The 22,424-nt window shown below is 41.5% G+C and overlaps 1 protein-coding gene across 1 annotated transcript in view; it reads left to right on the top strand.

The window, feature by feature from the left end:
* Positions 1-325: 325 nt before the first annotated feature.
* The window catches only part of RAVER2 (ribonucleoprotein, PTB binding 2), a 127,442-nt gene continuing 105,343 nt past the window's right edge, over positions 326-22,424 (top strand). The window contains 2 exon segments of the mRNA XM_047788767.1: positions 326-888; positions 890-1,108. Of these exon segments, the coding sequence (XP_047644723.1) occupies positions 856-888; positions 890-1,108 (252 nt within the window). The 5' untranslated portion in view covers positions 326-855.

The following is a 22,424-nucleotide window of genomic DNA, read 5'->3' as shown; positions in this document are numbered from 1 at the left end:
CTGCTGCAGCTCCTCTGCCATTTCAGCCTTTGTTTTAGCATCGCTTTTTATGTAGCACATGCAACCACCCAGGTTTACATTTTAAGAAATTGGGCAGGTCAAGGGCACAGACTTTCTTGTAGACACAGCTAGGAAAATACTTTGCGACCAGGTTTCCCCAATCATATAAAATTGCCTCTGAAACAACTCTCTTTGAACCGCCCCCCATAAAACCTCAGATTTTATTTTTTATTGCAAACTGAAACTTCTTTGCCAGACGTGCCCATCTTGAGCACAGTCCGGAGCCAGCAGTGCGCCTCCCTGGGTTTGGGGGGGTGGTCTGAATTCGAGTCTGCAGCCTCGGAGCCATCCCAGCGCGGGAGTTTTGAGGGGAGCCGAGGGACAGCTGAGGTATCATGTGGCACCGCTGGGGCTGGCGTCCCGCTCACCCCCCGCCCCGGGGCGGGGAGGAAGCCCGTGCCAAAGGGCTGCAACCCCAGAGCCCAAACCTGCGCGTTCACTAGGGCCTTGCAGGGAAGGGAGCTCGCCCGCCCGCGCGGGCACAGGTGTCCGGGTGGCGGCGCCGCTGCCCCTGCGGGCGGGAGAGGAGGACGCGCCGGTGCGCGGGGCCCGGGGGCCCGGGGGCCCGGGGGGAGGTTCCCGCGAGGTGGTTCTGGGCTCCTCCTCGGCGCTCAGGTTTCCTCTTCCCGCCCGCCGGCTGCTGGCTCCGGCGCCGCCTCCTTCTCCCTCCCTCCCCACTGCTGGGGCCGCTCTGCGCCCTCGGCCCGCCTCGCCCCCGCCCGGGCCTCCTCCCGCTCGCTCTCTCCCTTCCCCTCGAGCCTCCGAGGAGCCCGCAGCCGCGGGGCACCCGGGAAGATGGCGGCGGCGGGAGACGGCGGCGGCGGCGGCGAAGGGGGGCGCGGGCCTGGGCGGCGCGGCGGGGCCCCAGCCGGGGTCTGGGCGGCCCGGGCCCGGCCCGTCCGCCGAGGCGCGCGACGACGTCCGGGGCCCCGCGCCCGCCCCGCTGCAGCCGGAGGAGGTCGCGGCGCGGCTGCAGCGGATGCGCCGGGAGCTGAGCAACCGCAGGAAAATCCTGGTGAAAAACCTGCCCCAGGACAGCAACTGCCAGGTACGGGAAAGGGCTGCGAGGCGCAGCGTCCTGGGGCTACGGGGCAGGAGCTTCGGAGAGAAGCGGCCCCCGAGGTGTCCAGGTTGGTGCCCGGCGCTTGGGAGCGGTCCTGGGGAGGCGGGGGTCGTACAGAGTTACGAGAATGGTCGGTCGGGTTTGCAGAGCCCCTGGGTTTCTGCGCCCGCCGTCACCCCGCGAGGGTGGCACCTTAGGAAACAGGCTTGAAAAGGCGAAGTGGCTTCTCCAAGGTCACGGGAATCGCGGCGCTGTCTCTTAAGTCCGGCCGGCTCCTTCCTTCTCCTCTAGCCCAGGGGCGTGTATGGGGGGAAGGGGCCCGAGGAGGAGTCGGGGAGGAAGTAGGTGAAGGAGAGTGGAGGTGAGCTGCGGGGCTCAGCTTTGCGGGGCAGGTTCGGGAACACCTGGAGATGGGCGCAGGGTCCCGCCGGGGTCGTTGGAACTCGGGTGTGCCGTGGGGGGCGGGGTCACGGGGCAGCTGGTAGTGAGTTTTGCTGTTGCAGGAGCACTTGACCGAGTTTGTCTGAGGCAACTCTGTCCCCTCAGTTTGCTAAGGCCCTGGAATGGAGAGGTTATCACTGCGCTTTGGGGAGCCTTGCAGAGGTGTCTGCCTTGCCAAGTACTGGAGTATTTGTTACTCAGTGACTCCAAGGAGGCTGAAAGATAGGCCACTCTGTGCCTTTGATCCAGATTAACTGTTGCTTTAAGATGAAAAGCTCTGCAGCTATTTGACTTTTTTTTTTTTTTCTCAGTTGCCCAAGTTAGATGCTTCTTTGTAGGAAAGCTGGAAAATACAAAGGGGAAAGGAGGGAAATAGAAATCACCTGCATGTCTGATACTTAAAGATAACCATTGTTAACGTGGGATATTATCTTTTCCTGTGCGCGTGTATACATACATTTTTTTAAAACAGGGTTTCTTAATTGTTTAGATGCTCACGTATTTTCCACATAGAACTGGAATTTCTATATTTTGCGGAGATGCGGAGGGTGGTCTTTCCTAATGGTTGCAGATTTGGGGAAATTCGTGAATTTCCTCCTGTAGCAGGATACATGGAATTACAGGAGGGCTGCCTCTTGATAATTGCAGGTCTTCCATAAAATCCACAAAATGAGACCCATGCCTCATTACCATATAATTAAACCTTACATGTGAGCATGTAACCTTATAACCCATATGTATGAGGGGCCGTTTTTCTTCTAAAAGCAATGTAAAAATGTCTCTGTCAGTATTTATACATCTCAAACCTCTTTCAACTCTTTCCATCATGGTCCACTTCCCATGAAGCGGGTAATGTTTCATGGTGTTACCTAGAAGGACACCTGCAATGGGCTGATTTCATAGAAGCAACCTTCCGGTACCCACACAAATAATAAGCTCATCAAGTGAGTTCAGAGAGAGGGAGGCTTGGATAAGGCAGATGGCAGGGTTTTGTTTTGTTTTTTGTTTTTTAATTGAAGAAATAGCAGCTCTGTGTGTAGTCTAAAAGAGAGCTGGAGAAGTGTCTTGATTTTCCTTTGTAGAATGTCAGCTCTATTTGTTATCACATTTCTTTGCATTAATTCTAAAAATATTTGGGCCAAGAATTTTAGACAGTTCTATCTCTGCTTGCTTTGCTGTTGGTATTTTTCTTCTCCCTTCTCAAGAGACTTGAAAAAATATATCAAAGTCTAATAAAAGGAACAGTTTTAATTACCTTTTGTCAGTGGTGGAGAGAGTTTTTTGAGAATTACACTGACTTGTATTTTTAAGATATTCTTTCTCTATTCTGAATTTATGTTTAGCCTAAATTTTAGGATTTTCTGTAAGGTAGCAAGCATAAACTATCAAATGCAATTGAAATAAGATCTGTATGTCTAGATGATTGTCTTTTACTGCCAAGTATCTTAAATTTTTCTGTGACGTTAAATTCTCATGCCATGTTTTTGAGAGCTGAAGAGTTTCATCTATAGGCAAAAAATAATAAATAAATAAATAAATAAAGTTAGGATCTAGAAACTAGTTTCCAGACTTGTCTTAGCCTTTATTTTTTTCTATGATGATTTACACAATAATTTTTTTTCTTTTCTTTTTAGGGCTCCACCTGTGGCATATGGAAGTTCCCAGGCTAGGAGTCCAGTCAGAGCTGCAGCCACACCTGATCTGAGCTGCGTCTGTGACCTGCACCACAGCTCACAGCAACTCTGGATCCTTACCCACTGAGTGAAGCCAGGGATTGAACCCACATCCTCATAGATACTAATCTGGTTCGTAACCCGCAGGGCCACAACTCCATACCATAAATTATTTTAAGTATTTCTGATAATGTAGCTTTAAAATCTAAACAAATCAATGTTTGATCACAAATAACTTTTGAGTAGTGTAGGTTTTTTTTTTTTTCCTATTGTCTCTAATACTTAGACCTTTCCTAAATTTTCTGATCACAGTCCTACTATAACTATCAGTGGTCTATGTTGCATAAATAAATAGAATAGGCCAAAGTATGCTAATGTCCAAAGCACTTAAAAGACAGTCTTTTCTTTGGATTATTTAACTTGAGAATTGCTATTTTCCAATAAAGTTAGCATTTACTTGATCTTCTCAAGTTGTAATATTTTCATGAATATGTTCTGCAAGGTAGTTTTTTTTTTTTTGTATTGTGTCTTTTATTTCCCGCAGCAATTCTAAATCTGTTTTTTGCTAGTGACTGCATTATACTGTCATCTTCCTAGTGAAGGATTAACTTTAATTTTATTTTGTTTCTTTTAGTCAGCACCACTTGGATAAACTACATATTTACTCCTTATTAGATGACTCACATGGTTTAAATAAAAGGTTACTACTTTTTGTTCAGTTTCTAAGTAATCATTTATTTTTTTAGTTTTTTATTACTTGAATGAATTTATCACATCTGTAGTTGTATAATGATCATAACAATCCAATATCAGATATTTTAAATACCCAAATTCTCTTCTTTTCTAGAAGAGGCTACATGTATTCATTCATTTATTCTGGAATATCACATTATGGATCAAAATCATTCCTAAGTCTCATTCTCAAACTGCATAGTTATATTTCTAGAACAGCTATAATTTTTTCTTAACATTTTGAAAACATGGGTATTTTCTTCATTAACCATAGTTTTCCTAAGTCTTACTCATATTTTGTTTAATTATTGGTATAGCAGATTTAACAGAGCATCCCACAACTTTATACTTGCTATGATTAGAAGGCACACTGAAAGTATCATTTTTGCGTGTGTGTGTCTTTTTGCCATTTCTAGGGTCGCTCCCGTGGCATATGGAGGTTCCCAGGCTAGTGGTCTGATCGGAGCTGTAGCCACCAGCCTACACCAGAGCCACAGCAACGTGGGATCCAAGCCACGTCTGCAAGCTCACAGCAACGCCAGATCCTTAATCCACTGAGCAAGGCCAGGGATCGAACCTGCAACCTCCTGGTTCCTAGTTGGATTCGCTAACCATTGAGCCACGACAGGAACTCCTATGAAAGTATCTTTTTTTTTGTCTTTTTGCCATTTTCTTGGGCTGCTCCCGTGGCATATGGAGGTTCCCAGGCTAGGGGTCTGATCGGAGCCGTAGCCACCGGCCTACGCCAGAGCCACAGCAACACAGGATCCAAGCCGAGTCTGTGACCTACAGCACAGCTCACGGCAACTCTGGATCCTTAACCCACTGAGCAAGGCCAGGGATCAAACCCGCAACCTCATGGTTTCTAGTCAGATTCGTTAACCACTGAGCCACAATGGGAACTCCTGAAAGTATCATTTTTAAGTGGGAGCTTTTTTTAAAATTTTTTTGGAGGTCGGTTGGGGACAGTGTGCAGTGCTTGATGTGGAATCTCAGTTCCCAGACCAGACTGAACCTGGGAAGCAGCAAAAGTGCCAAATCCTAACCACTAGACCACCAGGGAACTCCCTGTTTTTTTTTGGGGGGTTTTTTTTTGTGTGTTTTTTTTTGGAGTGGGATCTTTTAAAGATACAAATAATCAAATACCTTAGAGTAGTAGAAATCCTAGCTCTGAAAAAACGAACATCTCTACAATAGTAAGTTCTCATTGCTGCCTCATTGCTGTGCAGTCAGTCATGTGCTGTCTGGTGGGCTTCCTATCCTTTCCTGAATCCTCCCAGCCCTGTGTTCTCATAGCTTTAACTCTGGTTCATATCACTTTCAACTCTTTTTTTTTCTTTTTTTTTTGGTCTTTTGTCCTTTTAGCGCTGCCCCCGTGGCATATGGAGGTTCCTAGGCTAGGGGTCTGATCGGAGCTGTTGCTGCCGGCCTGCTCCAGAGCCACAGCAACACCAGATCCGAGCCTCGTCTGCAACCTACACCACAGCTCAGGGCAACGTGGATCCTCGAGGGCAACGCCAGATCAACTGGAGGCCAGGCATCGAACCTGAAACCTCATGATTCCTAGCTGGATCCATTAACCACTGAGCCACGATGGGAACTGCCCCTTTCAACTCTTGCACAGATTATTACAACCTTTCTCTTTGTCACCTGCCCTTGGCTTTATTTGCTGCCTCTTATGTTTTAGCCTATCCTGTTTACTGCTTCCCTGGGAGAGCATCCCAAAGCACACATCTGATCATGTCGCCCTTCTGTTCCAGACAAGACAAAACAAAACAACAAGAAATCTTTGGCTCTATAGTTCTAGCAGTGCTTCTCAGACTTTTCCTCAAATCCCCCCTCCTTTGTCTCTTTTCCTCAAATTGTTAAGGAAGAATGAACCTGAATTAGCCTATTGCAAGAGTGAAATCTCTTTGAAGCTTCATGTTTTGTCTGAAAAATTCATATTAATTTTATGTTCTAGGGAAATTGGATTTAATAGAAAACCAGTGGCTTAAACTTGTTTAACTTCCCTCCAAATTTTTATGATAAACCTGACACTTACGGAAGCTGCATCATATTTATCCTGTGATTTACCACACCCCTCTGTTACCGGGGAGCACTCAGACCTCACTCTGAGAAGCATAACATAATAGGACAGAAATTTGAGACCAGGCTTTCAGTGACTTGACCTCTGCCTGCATTTCCAGTCTCATTTCTTCTTAGTTGTGCATTGGATTCTACTCTGATTTTTTAGAGCTGCCTAGATCTGAGTACTCCGTGCCACTATGATTTGGTATTTCTAGTTATGCCTTTGAATGTTAGTGTTTGAGAATGTAATTACAGTATTTAAAATAATTATTATAATTATTTATAGTGAACAATAATGATGCCGTGAACACTGACTGGTTCTTTTTCAGAATTGCCATTGTGTATATGTGTGTCTACATGTGTAAATAGTCTTTTCAGCTCTGAATTTAGCATTTTGATAAGGTAATGCCCTAATAGGTGTTTCTTATTGTATTTCTATACATTGTTTGTCTTTTATGGTTACCCTGATTCTGTTTCAGTAGCATTGTTACTGGGGTTTCAAAATGGAAAAAGCGTGACATTCATTTCCTATATCATTTGAGTTCACTCAGTTTTTTTCTTACATATCATATGTATGTGCGTGTATTTTGCTTTTGTTATGTTTATTTTAAAAATCTGAAAGGGATTTTAAGTATTTAAAAGGAAATGTAAAGTGCTTAGGGCTAACAGCCAGGACCAGTAAATAGAAGAAACAGTCTATTGTCTCACTTTGGGTGTTAGTAACTTTCATTTCAAAGTACTCTGTAATGGTAGTTAATTAAGAAGCTTGGTGGTTAATTCGTAGAGGCCCATTTGAAAGCATAGTGTTATCAACTAGGCACTTTTTAGAATAACACATAACCAAATGCAGGAAACTATGGTTGATTTTCTTTTTAAAAGCTATTTATTTCCATTTTTCTTTTATGTCAGTCAAAAATTAATCGGATTTTCTCACATGCTTGGTGGTCTTTAACTGGGATTGAAAAATATGTATTTGTTTTCTCTAAAAATATATCAAGTAATTATTTACTCGTTTTAAACTGGGGCTATTATTCACCACTTTTTCCTGACAGTACTGGGATGTGCTTGCATCATGAAATAACTCTTTTCTCATTGAGAGTGTTATTTTGCTTACTTCCAAGAGTTACTTTTCTCAGTGTAGTTTTTACTACCAAAAAGTTATCTCTCATGTGTTTTTACTGCAGCTAATCAGAATTGAATTACGGGTTCTGCCTCTTTTCTCTGTACTTTATTATCCTAGTCCCAATATAACAGGGACACTGACAGCTGCTAAAGGAATGTAATATACTTCCACATTTCTGGGACACCCCTGGCTCAGTAAATTTCTAGTCTTGGCAGAAATTCTTGACAAGTGTTTCAGCAATGCTTGTTTTTGCTCTGAAAACACATTTGAGAAGAGGAGTGCTTTATGGTTAGCATCACAACACTGAGTGTTAAAAAGCCGCACAAAGAAGTCTCAGATGATTTATAGACTATTTCCTAATTAATGGGTTTTTCTTACAACGTGTTTTTGGACTTGCAACGGTGTTTTCCCAGAGAAAGTATATGGTAGATGGTGATTTGTTTTGCCGATTAGCGTCTTAACATTGATTTAAGCTATGCTGCTTCTAAAATATAAGGTTAATCCAGGAGTTCCTTGGTGACACAGGAGGTTAAGGATCTGACGTTGCCACTGCTGTGATGTGGGTAGGATCCCTGGCCCAGGAACTTCTGCATGGCATGGGTGTGGCCAAAAGCAATTACTTTACATCGTGCAATAACATCTGATTAGCTTTGTGTAGGAGCAGAGACTCCCAGCTTCAAATCATTGATGGGTGTACCTGTGTCTTACCGTCCCACCCAAGAGGGAGCTCTATTTAAGGGAATTGCTCTTTAAATAAACAAGATAAAAGAGATTAGGGAAGCATTCAATGAGATCAACTCCGAAGTAAGGCTGTTGCCGAAAAAGGGGTCCCTAACACTAACCCCTTGAGTTTTGTCTCTCGATTCTTCTCTTTGTATTTATCTTCCTTATCTTAAAACCAGTGACCTTTAGAGGTTTCACGGGTTTTCATGTCTTATCTATGGGCAGAAAGCTTTATGCTTAGCTCTTGTTTGCCCAGCTGAAACAGACAAATGAAAGAATGTTAAAACATAGTAACGACAACAAAGTCATCATAAATTTAAAGATGTATAATTGCTGACTAGACACCTGGCTCAGTTTTTATTTTGTTTGCCTCAGAGGCAGTTGCCTCACTCCAAGGGGATGGTGTGTACTGAGGGATAGTAAGTGAGACGTGGGAAGCTCAGACCACCTGGAACACTTGTCCGTCTTTATTTATTTTGGCTCATGATTATCTGCAGAGGATCGTCCTCGGTTGTTGAACCTGATTGTCTTCTGTTTGTCCCTCTAGACCTGCCTCTGTTCTTCTCATCGGTTGTGTGTCCTTGGAGGCTGACTGCACTGTGGCTTGCACTAACAGGGCTCCCCCATTCTCTGGTTTCTGATTGTGTTTGGCCAGAGCCACTAGTGGGAGGCCAAAGGGCAGAGGAGAGAGAGATAGGAGCATTTATTCACCCAGGTCCTTACTGTGGCTCGGCTGTTTCCTCCTTCAAAGGTCACAGTTTCTTTCCAGTGGATCCCTCCATGCAATGACGATCTCTGGGTTGTTTAATGGTTCCCCTGGCATAATTAGGCTTAGCGACTGTAGGGGACTGTTGCTACCTATGGGCTTTCTTTAAGCCTTTGTAGATGGTCTCTTTAAAAACTTCTCTCCAATTACTTAGTTTTTAGTGTGCCATCTGTTTCTTGCTGAGGCCCTGGTGCTGTTGCCTATTTAGTTTTTGTTCTTCCTCTTGTCTTTCCTAATAGCACCCAGATTTTCCTTTGGGGACCTGCCCCTCCATTATTTAGCAACTCTATGGTTTGAATGGTTTTGATCTGGGTCCCCATCTGTAGAAGTGATATAAACGAACAGAGTTTTTCCCTTTTGCCATTGGAATCAGTTAAAGATGGGCAGCAAGCTGGACCTAAGCCAGTCAGCACATGGTAGTCCCTGGCCATAGTGATAATAAAGAAGCTTAGGACTTTTGGTTGTTAAGGTAACTCTTTCTTCCTAGAGGATATAAATGTAGAGACATATTTCTCTGATTCTGAGGACAGAGCAGACATCCAAAGGAGGATCCGGAAGGAAAGGAAGGAAGAAAAGAGACAAAAAAGTAGAGAAGTTGAGCTAGAGCCTTGATCAAACTATATCTGAAACTTGACCTACCTCTGGATTTCTCAGTTATCCAAGACACTAAATTCCCTTCATTTTTAATTTATTTCAAGTTGGGTCTTATGTTATTACCAACCAGTAGTATCCTAAATAATACAGAATTTTAATTAAAAAATAAAGTCTTAGTATTGGAAAGAATGGGAGAAGACATTTTATCCAACCCTTTGTGTATTTGTGTATTGGATAAAGACATTGTATCCAATACACAAATCCAATTTGCAGAGTCCTAAACATATGGATTCTAGGACATTTTTAACATCTTTAGTTTCAAAGAAATCACTGCTTTGTAAGGTATCCTCCTTTATCCTCAGAGAGCTTTTGTTACAAAATGTCATATTTATATTAAAGATATACAATTTATTTTTTGATTTCTTTTTTTTTTTTTTTGGTCTTTTTGCCATTCCTTGGGCTGCTCCCGCGGCATATGGAGGTTCCCAGGCTAGGGGTCGAATCGGAGCTGTAGCCTGCAGCCTACGCCAAAGCCACAGCAACTCGCGATCCGAGCCGCGTCTGCAACTACACCACAGTTCACTGCAATGCCGGATCGTTAACCCACTGAGCAAGGGCAGGGACCAAACCCGCAACCTCATGGTTCCTAGTCGGATTCGTTAACCACTGCGCCACGACGGGAACTCCGGATTTTTGATTTCTTGATCCAACTTCTCCTCTCTAGCAATATAGAGAATTTACGGTACTCTCTTCTTAAACTTGTAACTTCACTTCCTTCAGACCACTAGTTTTAGGACATGAGTCTGAGTGTCCTCACCAGCTTATTTTTTTCTCTGAGGGCACGCTGCTATCACTTTGTCATTGCATCTCTTAAAATGTGGCACCCCAAATTGAGTCTGTGAGTCTAGTTGAGATCTTCCTGCAATCCCATAGCCAAAGTAGATTTCTCTTTCCTCTGGATTTCTATAATAACAGTAATAATCTTTGTTTATTGGATGCCTACAGTTGTGGGGTACCATACATTATGCTTCATTTATAGTACATGTAATCCTTTTTTCAAGGCTGGAAGATCAGAATTTTTTATTCTCATTTTATTGATAGGGAAATAGATGCAAAATTAATGTCAAGCAATTTGGCCAAAGCCATTCAGTTTATTGGTGGTTAAGTGGAGAAAAACTAATGTCTCGTTGATTCCAAAGTTCATATTCTTATCCCACCCTGTATTATGATTGTAATTCCCCTTCACACACACTATATTTCAAAGGACAGGGATTGTATAATATTTACCTTTGTGTCACCAATGTTTAACCTAGAGCCTGACGAATTGTTCCGAGGGAAGTTTGAAACGGAAGGGTGCTACCCACCTATTTGTTCTAAAATGCTGTACTTGTGTTAATGTGTCTGACACATGGCAGGCTTTCAGGATTAGTATGTTGTAAGATGAACAACTTTTGCATTGTTAAGACTATGTTAGCTTCTTTTGGCAGTGAACTCACTTGCTTCACATATAATTATTCAATCAGTCAACAGTTAATGGTTTAGGAGTAAGTTGGAAGCTATAAACCCTCACTCCAAAAAAGTGTTGATATTCATAGGCACACAGAAATTTGCGTGTAATTTCAAGGGGTAATGGGTCTCTTGTAGCTTAGCCCTTATCTCACCCTTGGGGATTTCAGACCTCAACTGAGAAGCACCTTTCCAGGCTAGTGTAATTTTGATCATGCGTTTGGGACTTCACCTGAGTATGGACCCCTTGAGCAGATACAAAGCTGTCTTTTTGTTTGTTTGTCTTTTTAGGGCCCACGCAAGGCACATACATGGAAGTTCCCAGGCTAGTGGTCGAATTGGAGCTGTAGCTGACGGCCCACACCACAGCTGACAGCAACACCAGATCCTCAACCCACTGAGCGAGGCCAGGGATCGAACTCAAGTCCTCATGGATATTAGTTGGGTACATTAACCACTGAACTCCCCAAAGCTGTTTCTTGAGAAGAGTTTTCATCAGAAACTTCTGTTGGCCATGTTTATGCCTTGGTGGGATGATTCCCCTTCTGGGCAAGAATGTCCCAAGTCAGGCTCCTTAGTTTTCTGTCTACAAATGTCACCCATGTCACTTTAAGTTGGATGTAAGAGCCCATTGTTCTCTGGTCACCTAGGAATTCTAACACTTAACATGTCGTGCCTGGTTCAGAGTGAATGTTCAGAATTTTTTTCCCCTGGAGTCCAAGATATTACAGTGTAATATTTCCCACCTAACATGTGTTGAAAGTCAAGGATTGATCTAATGTATCTCTTTGAAACATATATATCAACACTTTCACAGTAAGTATTGCTAAGAAAGATTTTGCTCTTTTTTGTTGTTAGATTTGTGAGTCTCTACCTTCTGAGTCTCTAACTTATTTTGAGTCTCTGAACTTGTTTTCTAGGTCTTTGGTGCTTAATTTTGTGCTTATGTAATATCATTATCCTTTTTTTTTTTTTTTTTCCTTTTAAGGGCTGCACCTGCAGCATATATGGAGTTTCCCACGCTAGGGGTCGAATCAGAACTGTAGCCGCCAGCCTATGCCACAGCCACAGCAATGGGGTATCCGAGCTGCATCTGCCACCTACACCACAGCTCACGGCAGCGCTGGGTCCTTAACCCACTGACCGAGGCCAGAGATCGAATTTGTATTCTCATGGATGCTAGCCGAATTCGTTTCCATTGAGCCAGGACGGGAACCCTGTCATTATCCTTATTTTTAAATTTTTTTTTTTTTTGACTGTGCCCACAGCATGTGGAAGTTTCCAGGCCAGGGATGAAACCTGAGCCACAGCAGTGACAAAGCTGGATCCTAACCCATGGAGCCACCAGGGAACTCCTACTGTCATTATCTTTAGATTTCCTTCATCCCTATGCTTACACATTTTCTTCCTTTGTTTGAAGCTTTCTGTTAAACATTTATTACCACCTAAATGCCAAAATAGCCTTAGAATTCATCCACTTGTTTGAGCCCATATTCGTATGCATATCCTTTGTCTCTTTTCCTCCCATCCCCTTTCCCGCAGCCTCACCCTACCCCACCCTACCCCTTTTGCCCCAGTGAATCAGTTTTTATATCTTTCCTCAACCCACTACAGTGATTATCTGCTTCTAGTTCCCAGCTTGCCTTTATTTCCTGGACTTTGGATCTTCTGCTACCATCAAATTCAGCTGCATGCTTTAAGGTTCAGATTCGTCTCCATCTCTCTGGCTTTATAACTTGTGGATGTTTTGCATCCTGGTCTAGAGTAGAAGTGATGGCAATAAACAAGAATATGTGAATCTGGGAAATTTTACATTTTGAAATAATTGCAAACCTACAGAAAAGTTTTAAGTTCGGTGCAAAGAACTTTTTTTTTTTTTCCCCTGAATGGTTTGAGAGTGAGTTCTGAACTAGTGTCTCCTAACCTGAGAACTTTATTGGGTATTTCCTAGAGACATGGACTTTCTTCAGCACATGCACCTCATTATCATCAAACTCAAAATACTGCCATCTGATCTTTCGATTGCGTTTAAGTTTTTTGAGTTGTCGCATTAATATTTTTTACGGTGAAAGGATCCAATTCAGAATCATGTATTGCACTTAATTGTGTCTCTTTAGTCTTCAGCCTAGAATAACTTGTCTTTTATAACCTTGACCCCTTTTGAAGATTACAAGCCAGTTACTTTACAGTGTCCTTCAGTTTAGACATTTCATATAATTAGATTAGTTTGGCATAATTAGATTCGAGCTATGTATGCTTGGCAGGATTATCAAGGGTGGTGTAAGTTTTACTTTTATCTAAAAAAATTTTTAACTCAAATGAATTTTATTATATTTATCACTGTACAGCGATCATCACAACCCAGTTTTATAGCATTTCCATTCCAAACCCCCAGACCATCCCCCAGCCCCAACCTGTCTCCTTTGGAAACCATAAGTTTTTCAAAGTCTGTGAGTCAGTATCTGTTCTGCAAAGAAGTTGTATTCTTTTTTTAGATTCCACGTGTAAGTGATAGAATATGATGTTGGTGTCTCACTGTCTGACTAAACTTCACTTAGCATGATAATTTCTAGGTCTATCCATGTTGCTGCAAATGCCATTATTTCTTTCCTTTTAATGGCTTAGTAATATTCCATTGTGTGTATGTACCACATCTTGATCCACTCCTCTGTCGATGGACATTTAGGTTCTTTCCGTTTCTTGGCTATTATATATAGTGCTGCAATGAACATTGGCGTACATATATCTTTTTGAGTCATGGTTTTCTCTGGATAGATGCCCAGGAATAGGATTGCTGGATCAAATGGTAATTCTATTTTTAGTTTTCTGAGGGATTTCCATACTGTTTTCAACAGTGATTGCACCAGTTTACATTCCCACCAACAGTGTAATAGGGTTCCCTTTTCTCCACACCCTCTCCAGCATTTATTGTTTGTAGACTTTTTGATGACGGCCATTCTGGCGGGTATAAAGTGGTAACTCATTGCAGTTTTGATTTGCATTTCTCTAATAATGAGTGATGTTGAACATCTTTTCATGTGGTTTTTTTTTTTTTTGCCATCTTTATGTCTTTGGAGAATTGTCTGTCTAGATCTTCTGCCCATTTTTTGATGGGTTTGCTTGTTTTTTTTGGTATTGAGCTGCAGGAGGTGTTTATAAATTTTGGAGATTGATCCTTTGTGAGTTGCTTCATTTACAAATATTTTCTCCAATTCTGTGGGCTGTCTTTTCGTTTTGTTTAGGGTTTCCTTTGCTGAGCAGAAACTTTTAAGTTTAAGTCCTATTTGTTTATTTTTGTTCTTTATGGTCATTGCTGTCATTTGCTGTCATTTATTGTCCATTATTCTAGGAGGTAGATCTGAGAAGATATTTCTGTGGCTTACGTCAGAGAGTATTCAGCCTATGTTTTCCTCTAAGAGTTTTATAGTATCTGGTCTTATATTTAGGTGTTAATCCATGTTGAGTTTATTTTTGTGTGTGGTGTTAGGAAGTGTTCTAATTTCATTCTTATACATGTGGCTGTCCAGTTTTCCCAGCACCACTTATTGAAGGGACTGACTTTTCTGCATTGTATATTCTTGCCTCCTTTGTCATAGATTAGTTGACTATAGGTGGCATGGGTTTAATTCCGGGCTCTCTGTCCTGTTCCACTGATCTGCATTTCTGTTTTTTTGCCAGTACCATACAGTTTTGATGACTGTAGCATAGTACAAGTTTTAGATTTGTCCCATATTGATAAAGGTATCATTCTGATTGACTTTTATTAAAGTGCTAGGCATCTGCTAGGCTTCTACATTTAAAGTTTTCCCCTTTGTAATTTATAAGGATTTTGAGAGAAGATACTTTAATTAAGACCGTGTCAATATTCTGCAGGCGTACCTCATTTTATTTTGCTTTGATTTATTTGCAATTCATTTTTCCAACAGCATTTGCTCACTTCATGTCTCTGTATCACATTTCGGTAATTCTTGTAATATTTCAAACTTGTTCATTTTTGCTATATTTTGGTGATCTGTGATTAGTAATCTTTGATGTTACTATTGCAAAAAAAAAGTATGATGTGCTGAAGGCTCAGATGATAACAGTTTTTTTTTTAGCAATAAAGTATTTTTAAATTAAGGTATGTACTTTATTATCTTTAGGGCCACACCCAGGGCATTTGGAGTTTCCCAGGCTAGGGGTCGAATTGGAGCTGTAGCCGCCAGCCTACACCATAGCCACAGCAATGCCAGATCCGACCCACACTTATGACCTACACCACAGCTCACGGCACCGCTGGATCCTTAACCCACTGAGCAAGGCCTGGGATCAAACCTGCGTCCTCGTGGATGCTAGTCAGATTTGTTTCCATTGAGCCATGATGGGAGCTCCCATTTTTTAGGCATAATGCTATTGCATGCTTTATTTGGTATAAACATTACTTTTTAGGAATGTGTTTATACCAAAAAATAGTGTGTGACTCACTTTATTTAAATACTTGCTTTTAGGAGTGGTCTGGAACCAAACCCACTGTATCTTTGAGGTACACTTGTATTGCCTTTCAGATATTCAATTTATCCATTTACTACTTTATATCAAAAATAAACTCTTGGTTAACTGTGTCATTCAATGGGTTATACTCCACTACCATCATTACTTACTTTGGTCCTTTAATTGTTTTACATTTGCACAGTGGGAGCTTTTTCAGGCTGGCTCCTGTGTCCTCTTTTTAAATAAACTTTTTTATTTTGGAATACTTCTTTTTTCTTTATTGTGTCATATGCTGCTCTCAGGGATCAGATCCGAGTTGCACTTTTGACCTACTCTGCAGCTGTAGCAATGCTGAATCCTTTAAACCACTGTGCCAGGGCAGGGATTGAACCTGCATCCCAGCGCTCCATGGATACCACTGATACCATTACACTACAGCAGGAGCTCCAATTTTGGAATAATTTTAGATTTACTCCCAAAATACAAAGATAATGCATGGAGTTTACATAAATTCTTTACCCGTTTCCCCTAATGTTACATCTTACACAGCCAAAGGTACATCAGTCAAGACTAAGAAATTACATTGGCTCATTATCATTAACTGCACACTCTGGATTTATTCGTTTTTTTCACTTATGTCCTTTTTCCTGTTCCACTGTCCAGTCCAGGGCACCACACTTCATTTAGTCATCAAGTCTCCTTAGTTTCTCTTCTGCACCAGTTTCTCAGTCTTTTCCTGGTCTTGCATGACCTTGACGGTTTTGTCAGAAATCTTTTAGAATGCCCCTCCATTGGGGTTTGTATGATGGTTTTCTCTTGAGAGATGAGGGTTATGGAATGAGGGGAGGTGTTCCATAGAAGTGAAACCTGCTTCTGATGCCTTCATTTCAGGGGGTCCCTGACATCGTCACAACTTAGCCCTGGTGATGTTAGCCTTGATCCTTTGCCTGAGATGCTGTCTGCCCCATCACTCGGTAAAGATGCTATTTTTACCAGTCACTGTTCTTTAAAAACAAGTCACTAATTCTAGCAATCATGTAAGGGAAGGGATGTATTTCCTTTTTTTTTTTTTTTCAGTTAAAATATAGGTGATTTACAATTTTGTTAGTTTCAGGCACATAACCTAATGATTCAGTATTTTTATAGATTATACTCCATTTAAAGTTATGAAATATTGACAATATTCCTTGGGTTATATATTACATCCTTGCATCTTATTTATTTTCTAGCAGTTTATTTTATAGTGATTTGTACCTCTTCATCTCCTACTTCTGTTGTGCCCCTCCACACCTCCCTCTCCCCACTGGTAACCACTGGTTTTCTCTACATCTGTGAATCTGTTTCTTTTTTTGTGACTTTATTTTTTATATTCTGTGTGTAAGTGATATATATGTACAGTATTTGTCTTCCTCTGACTTAACTTCACTAAGAATGATACCCTTCAGGTCCAACCAGCTTTTTCTAAATGGCAATTTTTCATTATTTTTATGACTCATATTCCATTGTATATACATACCACGTCTTCTTTAACCATTCATCTTTTGATGGACACTGAAGTTGCTTCTTTATCTTGGCTATCGGTCCCGTATTCTTTTGACATGCCCTCATCATTCACGGAGAACTTCCTCTGCTTTTGACATAATACGATGTCGCACTTTATTTTGTACTTTCTGTGCTTCAGCTCTTAAATCACCCATTTGATGAAGCCATCTGCTATGGACTGAACATTTGCGTTCTTCCACATTCGTACACTGAGGCACCAGCCCCCAGTGTGGATGTATTTGGAGATTGAAGCTCTGTAGAAGTACTTAAATTTAAAGGAGATCGGAAAACGGGACCAGGAGCTGATAGGATTAATGTCATTAGGGAAAAAAAAAAAGAAAAAACAGCAGAGAGCTCTCTTTCTCCTCTGCCCTTCACCCTCAGCCCTACCCCAGCATGTGCAAGCACCAAGGAAAAGCCATGTCAGGACCTAGTGAGGAGGTGGCCATCTGCTAGCCAGGAAGAGAGATCTCAGCAGAAACCAAATCAACAGAACCCTGATCTTGGAATTCTAGCTTCTAGAACTGTGAGGAAGTTAAGTGTCTGTTGTCTATGATGTTCTGTCATGGCAGCCCTAGATGCCTATTACAGAGCCTAGTTTCCTTTAGGGGAAAATACTATTAAGAGGCCAAGATCTGGAAGCTCGATGGACTCATTGGCATTGAATTCCTCTTAGGGAGCAGAGCCAGAGAATATATGAGTGTATGGTATGGGTGTGTGTACACACATATATTCACACCTATATCTATCGGAAGTAATGGATTCACATGGATACATCAAATTGCAGGCTAATACCGTAGCGTTCTTTCTGGTTTTCTCCCATATTTGTTACTTCTTTTTCTGATGGTGAGAAGCCTGGTGTTCATTGTCCTTAACATATCTGTTTGAACAATCCTCCTGTAAGTGACCATCTCCCGTCGCCACTGTAGGTGTCTTCTCTGTGCAGACAGCCACCTGACCCAGCATAGGCTCCTTCCTCCTGTACTGGGATGCTCCACTGGCCAGAAGGCCTCCTCACCTTGCCTGAGCTCTGAAACCTGCCATATCAGATAACATATTTTGGGTAAAGTATATGTAAGGATGCAGTAAGTGATAGTGATTACTAGTGGTAGCTGCCCTGGGTGGAATTTAGAAGTGCCCCTCCCCCTGAGATTTCTCATCCGTGGAATGGGTATCACATGTGTGATTGCTACAGGACCAAAGGGGATGTTTGCAGATATAATTAAGGTTACTACTCAACTGGTATTATCAAAAGGGAGATTACCCAGGTGAGCCATATCTAATCATACTAGCCCTTTAAAAGCAAAGAGCTTTCTCCGGTTAGTAGCAGAGGGAGAGATGGAAGGATTTGAAGCACTGTTGCTGGGTTTGAAGATGAAGGGAACCCCGCACAAGGATTTTTAAAGCAGTCCCCAGGAGTTGAGTGCTCTCTGGGGCCCTTGAGGAATGAGAACTTCAGTTTCTACAACCGAAGGAAACTAAATTCTGCTAACTGCCTTAATGAATAGAAGAGCGTTCTTCCTCAGAGTCTCCAGGTAAGAGCCCAGCCTGCCTTGTCTTATTTTGGCCTCAAGAGACCCCGAAGCAGGAAAGTCATTTGAGCCTTCCTGAGCTTTTGACCGCCAGAACTGAGTGGTAATAAATGGATGTTGTTTTAAGTGGTTTAATTTGTAATAATTTGTTGCACAGCAGGGGCAAATGAATATAGCAGTACATTCAGGTGATATTTAAAAGAGAAAACATTTGTGTCAGAGAAGAGATTGTGATTTAGGTACTGTTATTCTTTGGGAGAGATGGATATCTAAATGTTTCTCCTGGGATAATGTGAGAAAAAGAATGTGTGTGTGTGTGTATATATATATATATGTGTGTGTGTGTGTGTATGTATATATATATAAAACTGGACCACTTTGCTGTACAGCAAAAATTGCCAGAACATTGTAAATTGACTATAATAAAAAATTAAAACAAAAATAAATGTCTCTCCTAGGGATATCTGCAAGGAAAAACTGCTCAAGGAGAGCCTCTTGTTGCTAGATGTATAATATTAATTGTTCTTTAAAGAGGAAGTGAGTTAGGTTAGTATAAAGAAGGTATTTTCTTTTTTTTTTTTTTTTGTCTTTTTAGCTATTTCTTGGGCCGCTCCCGCGGCATATGGAGGTTCTCAGGCTAGGGGTCGAATTGGAGATGCAGCCACCGGCCTACACCAGAGCCACAGCAACGCAAGATCCGAGCCGTGTCTGCAACCTACACCACAGCTCACGGCAACGCCGGATCGTTAACCCACTGAGCAAGGGCAGGGACCGAACCCGCAACCCCATGGTTCCTAGTCGGACTCGTTAACCACTGCGCCACAATGGGAACTCCAAGAAGGTATTTTCAATTTTTTTTTCTTTTTGAGCACTTTAAACATTGGTTTTGGTTCAGATCGTAAAATAATCTCAGGGGAAAAATGCAGTATTGGAGTTGAAGAAGGTAATCTGTGGAAACAAATATTCGTGCCCTTAACAAATATTCAAAGTCTGCTTTTTGCTAGATGTTGGAGTCTTTTTTATGAGCAAGGCAGATACATGGTATTTGCTTTTACTAAGCCTACAGTCTCCTGAAGATATAGGTCTATAAGCAGTTAGAGTACGGATGATAGGTGCCGTAAGTGTTGTGATAGAGAAAGTAAAAAGGGCTATGGGAGGACAAAAGATAGATACCTGCTCCACATTTGAGAGATTCAGAAAGGCCTCTTAGAGAAACTCATTTAATCTGATATGAGAGCGGGGGTGGGGGGATGGGGGGAATTAACTAGGGGAAGGGAGAGGGTGAGAGTCGAGGCATATTCATAGCAGTAGTGACAAGATACACAAAGTCCTAAAGAAAAGAAAAGGCATGGCCAAGAATTAGTATGTTGTGGCTGAGACATAGAGTTTGAGCGAGCTAGTGGTTCAGTATAAGGCAAGCACACTAAGTAGAACCAGATGATTCGTCATCATTTAAGGGAGTTTGGATTTTATTTTAAGGGAAATGAGGATCCATTATACAAGGGAGTGCTGCATTCAGATTTCTAGCTGTCAGTAAATAAAATTAGGAGTTCCCGTCGTGGCTCAGTGGTTAACGAATCTGACTAGGAACCATGAGGTTGCCGGTTCGATCCCTGGCTTTGCTCAGTGGGTTAAGGATTCGGCATTGCCTTGAGCTGTGGTGTAGGTCGAAGACACGGCTCAGATCCCGTGATGCTGTGGCTCTGATGTAGGCCAGTGGCTATAGCTCTGAGTATACCCCTAGCCTGGGAATCTCCATATGCCGCAGGAGCGGCCCTAGAAAAGGCAAAAAGACAAAAAAAAAAAGAAAGTAAAATTATATGTATATATATATATATTTATATCTCTCAAATTTTGTTCTTACCTTGATCTCTGTCCTCAGGAGGACAATAAGACAGTAAATGTTAGGAATATGATGGGAATGAGTAGCTTATAGTTTTTATTTTTGTATTGGTGATCCTTAGGATACAATATAGTATAGTAGTTCATTGTGTTTGCTCTAGAATCTATCCACCCGGGTTTGAATCCCAGATTCATGACATACTGTCCATACAAGTCCCTTCAGTAGGTTTCAATATCCTCAGCTTTAAAATCTGGATAATAACATTCGACTTTAAAATCCAGAACATGGATTTGTTAGGGTTAAACAAGATTATTTTAATAAAGTGCCTGGGGCAAAGTAAGCATTTGGTAAATTATTATTATTATTCTGCTAATAAAAAAGCTGAAGTTTTATTAAGTTTGTTAGGCCAAGTCAAAATGTTCCCCTAGCAATAAGAATTAATTATCAAATGAACTTAAGAACAGCTGCATTGAAAGCTGTTAGAAATTTAGCCAAGTTAAAATTGACACTGCATTTACTCAGCCAATATCATGAAAGGTATCATATGATAGGCCTTGTGTTGAGCCAAAAAAAGCATTGTCTAACATTCAAACGCAGCGTTAAGCAAGCAATAGCATATGTAGGTGAGGAGCCTGGAAGAGAAATTTGAGATAGAAATAAAAATTGGGAGATTACTGGCATGAAGATGGGACTTAAGTTATCCTGATAGATACAGAAAAAGCATTTGATAACATTAAAACCCATTTATAAGAAAAACTCAGCAAACAGGAATAGAGGTTCCTCAACCTTAGAGATAATCTAGAAAACCCAAAAGCCATCATATTCAATGGTGAACTATTGAAAAATTTCCCCTTAAGATTGGGAGCAATACCAGAATCACTTCTGTTCAAAGTTGTACTGGAAATTATGGCTGGAATAAGATGGCTGACTCCAGCTGACTAAAAACTGACAAATGAAAGAAAAAAAAAAATTTAGGAGTTCCCGTCATGGCTCAGTGGTTGACAAATCCGACTAGGAACCACAAGGTTTCAGGTTCGATCCCTGGCCTTGCTCAGTGGGTTAAGGATCCAGAGTTGCCGTGAGCTGTGGTGGAGGTCACAGACACAGCTTGGATCCCCAGTTGCTGTGGCTGTGGTGTAGGCCAGCAGCTATAGCTCTGATTACACCCCTAGCCTGGGAACCTCCATATGCTGCGGGAGTGGCCCTAGAAAAGGCAAAAAGACAAGAAAAAAAGGAAAAACATTAAAAACTTGGGGAAGACAAAATATCTTTTTAAAAAATTATTTTATTGATGTATAGTTGATTTACAATACTGTGCTGATTTCTACTATACAGTGAAATGATTGTTATACATGTATACACACACACACACACACGCATGCTTATGTTTATATACACACATTCTTTTTCATGTTCTTTTCCATATGGCTTATCACAGGATGTTGAATACAGTTCTTTGTGCTAGCCAGTAGGACCTTGTTGTTTAACCATTTTATATAAAATAGTTTGCATCTGCTAATCCCAAACTCCCAATCCATCCCTCCCCCTTAGCAGCCGTAAGTCTGTTCTCCATGTCTGTGAGTCTTTGTTTGCATTATATTTTAGATTCCATATGTAAGTGGCATGGTATTTATAGTTCTCTTTCTGACTTCATTTAGTATGATCATCTCTAGGCCCATCCATGTTGCTGCAAATGGTGTGATTTCATTCTTTTTTAGGGCTGAGTCATATTCCATCATATATGTGAACCACATCTTGTCCATTCATCTGGCGATGACCATTTAGGTTGCTTCCATGGCTTGGCTATTGTAAATAGTGCTGCTGTGTATCCTTTCAAATTGCAGTTTTCTCCGGATATATGTCAGGAGTGGGATCACATGCTCAATCTATTTTCAGTCTTTTGAGGAACCTCCATACTGTTTTCCATAGTGGCCACACCATTTTACGCTCCCACCAACAGTGTAGGAGGGTTTCCTTTCCTCTTCACTCTTTCCAGCATTTGTTATTTGTAGATTTTTTGATGAAGGACATTCTTACCAGTGTGGGGTGAAACTTCATTATGGTTTTGACTTGCATTTCGCTAATATTCAGTGATGTTGAACATACTTTCATGTGCCTGTTGGCCACCTGGCTGTTTTTGGAGAAATGTCTATTTGGGTCTTCTGCCCATTTTTCAGTTGGGTTGTTGTTTTTTTATCATTGAGTTGTATGTGCTGTTTGTATATTTTGAAAATGAATTCCTTCTTTGTTGCCTCATGTACAAATATTTTCTCCCAGTCCAAATGT

The sequence above is a fragment of the Phacochoerus africanus genome, chromosome 8 (assembly GCF_016906955.1).
Source record: "Phacochoerus africanus isolate WHEZ1 chromosome 8, ROS_Pafr_v1, whole genome shotgun sequence".
NCBI classification, from domain to species: Eukaryota; Metazoa; Chordata; class Mammalia; order Artiodactyla; family Suidae; genus Phacochoerus; species Phacochoerus africanus.
Note: the sequence above shows the minus strand (reverse complement) of the source record. Positions and strands in the feature narration are given on the sequence as shown.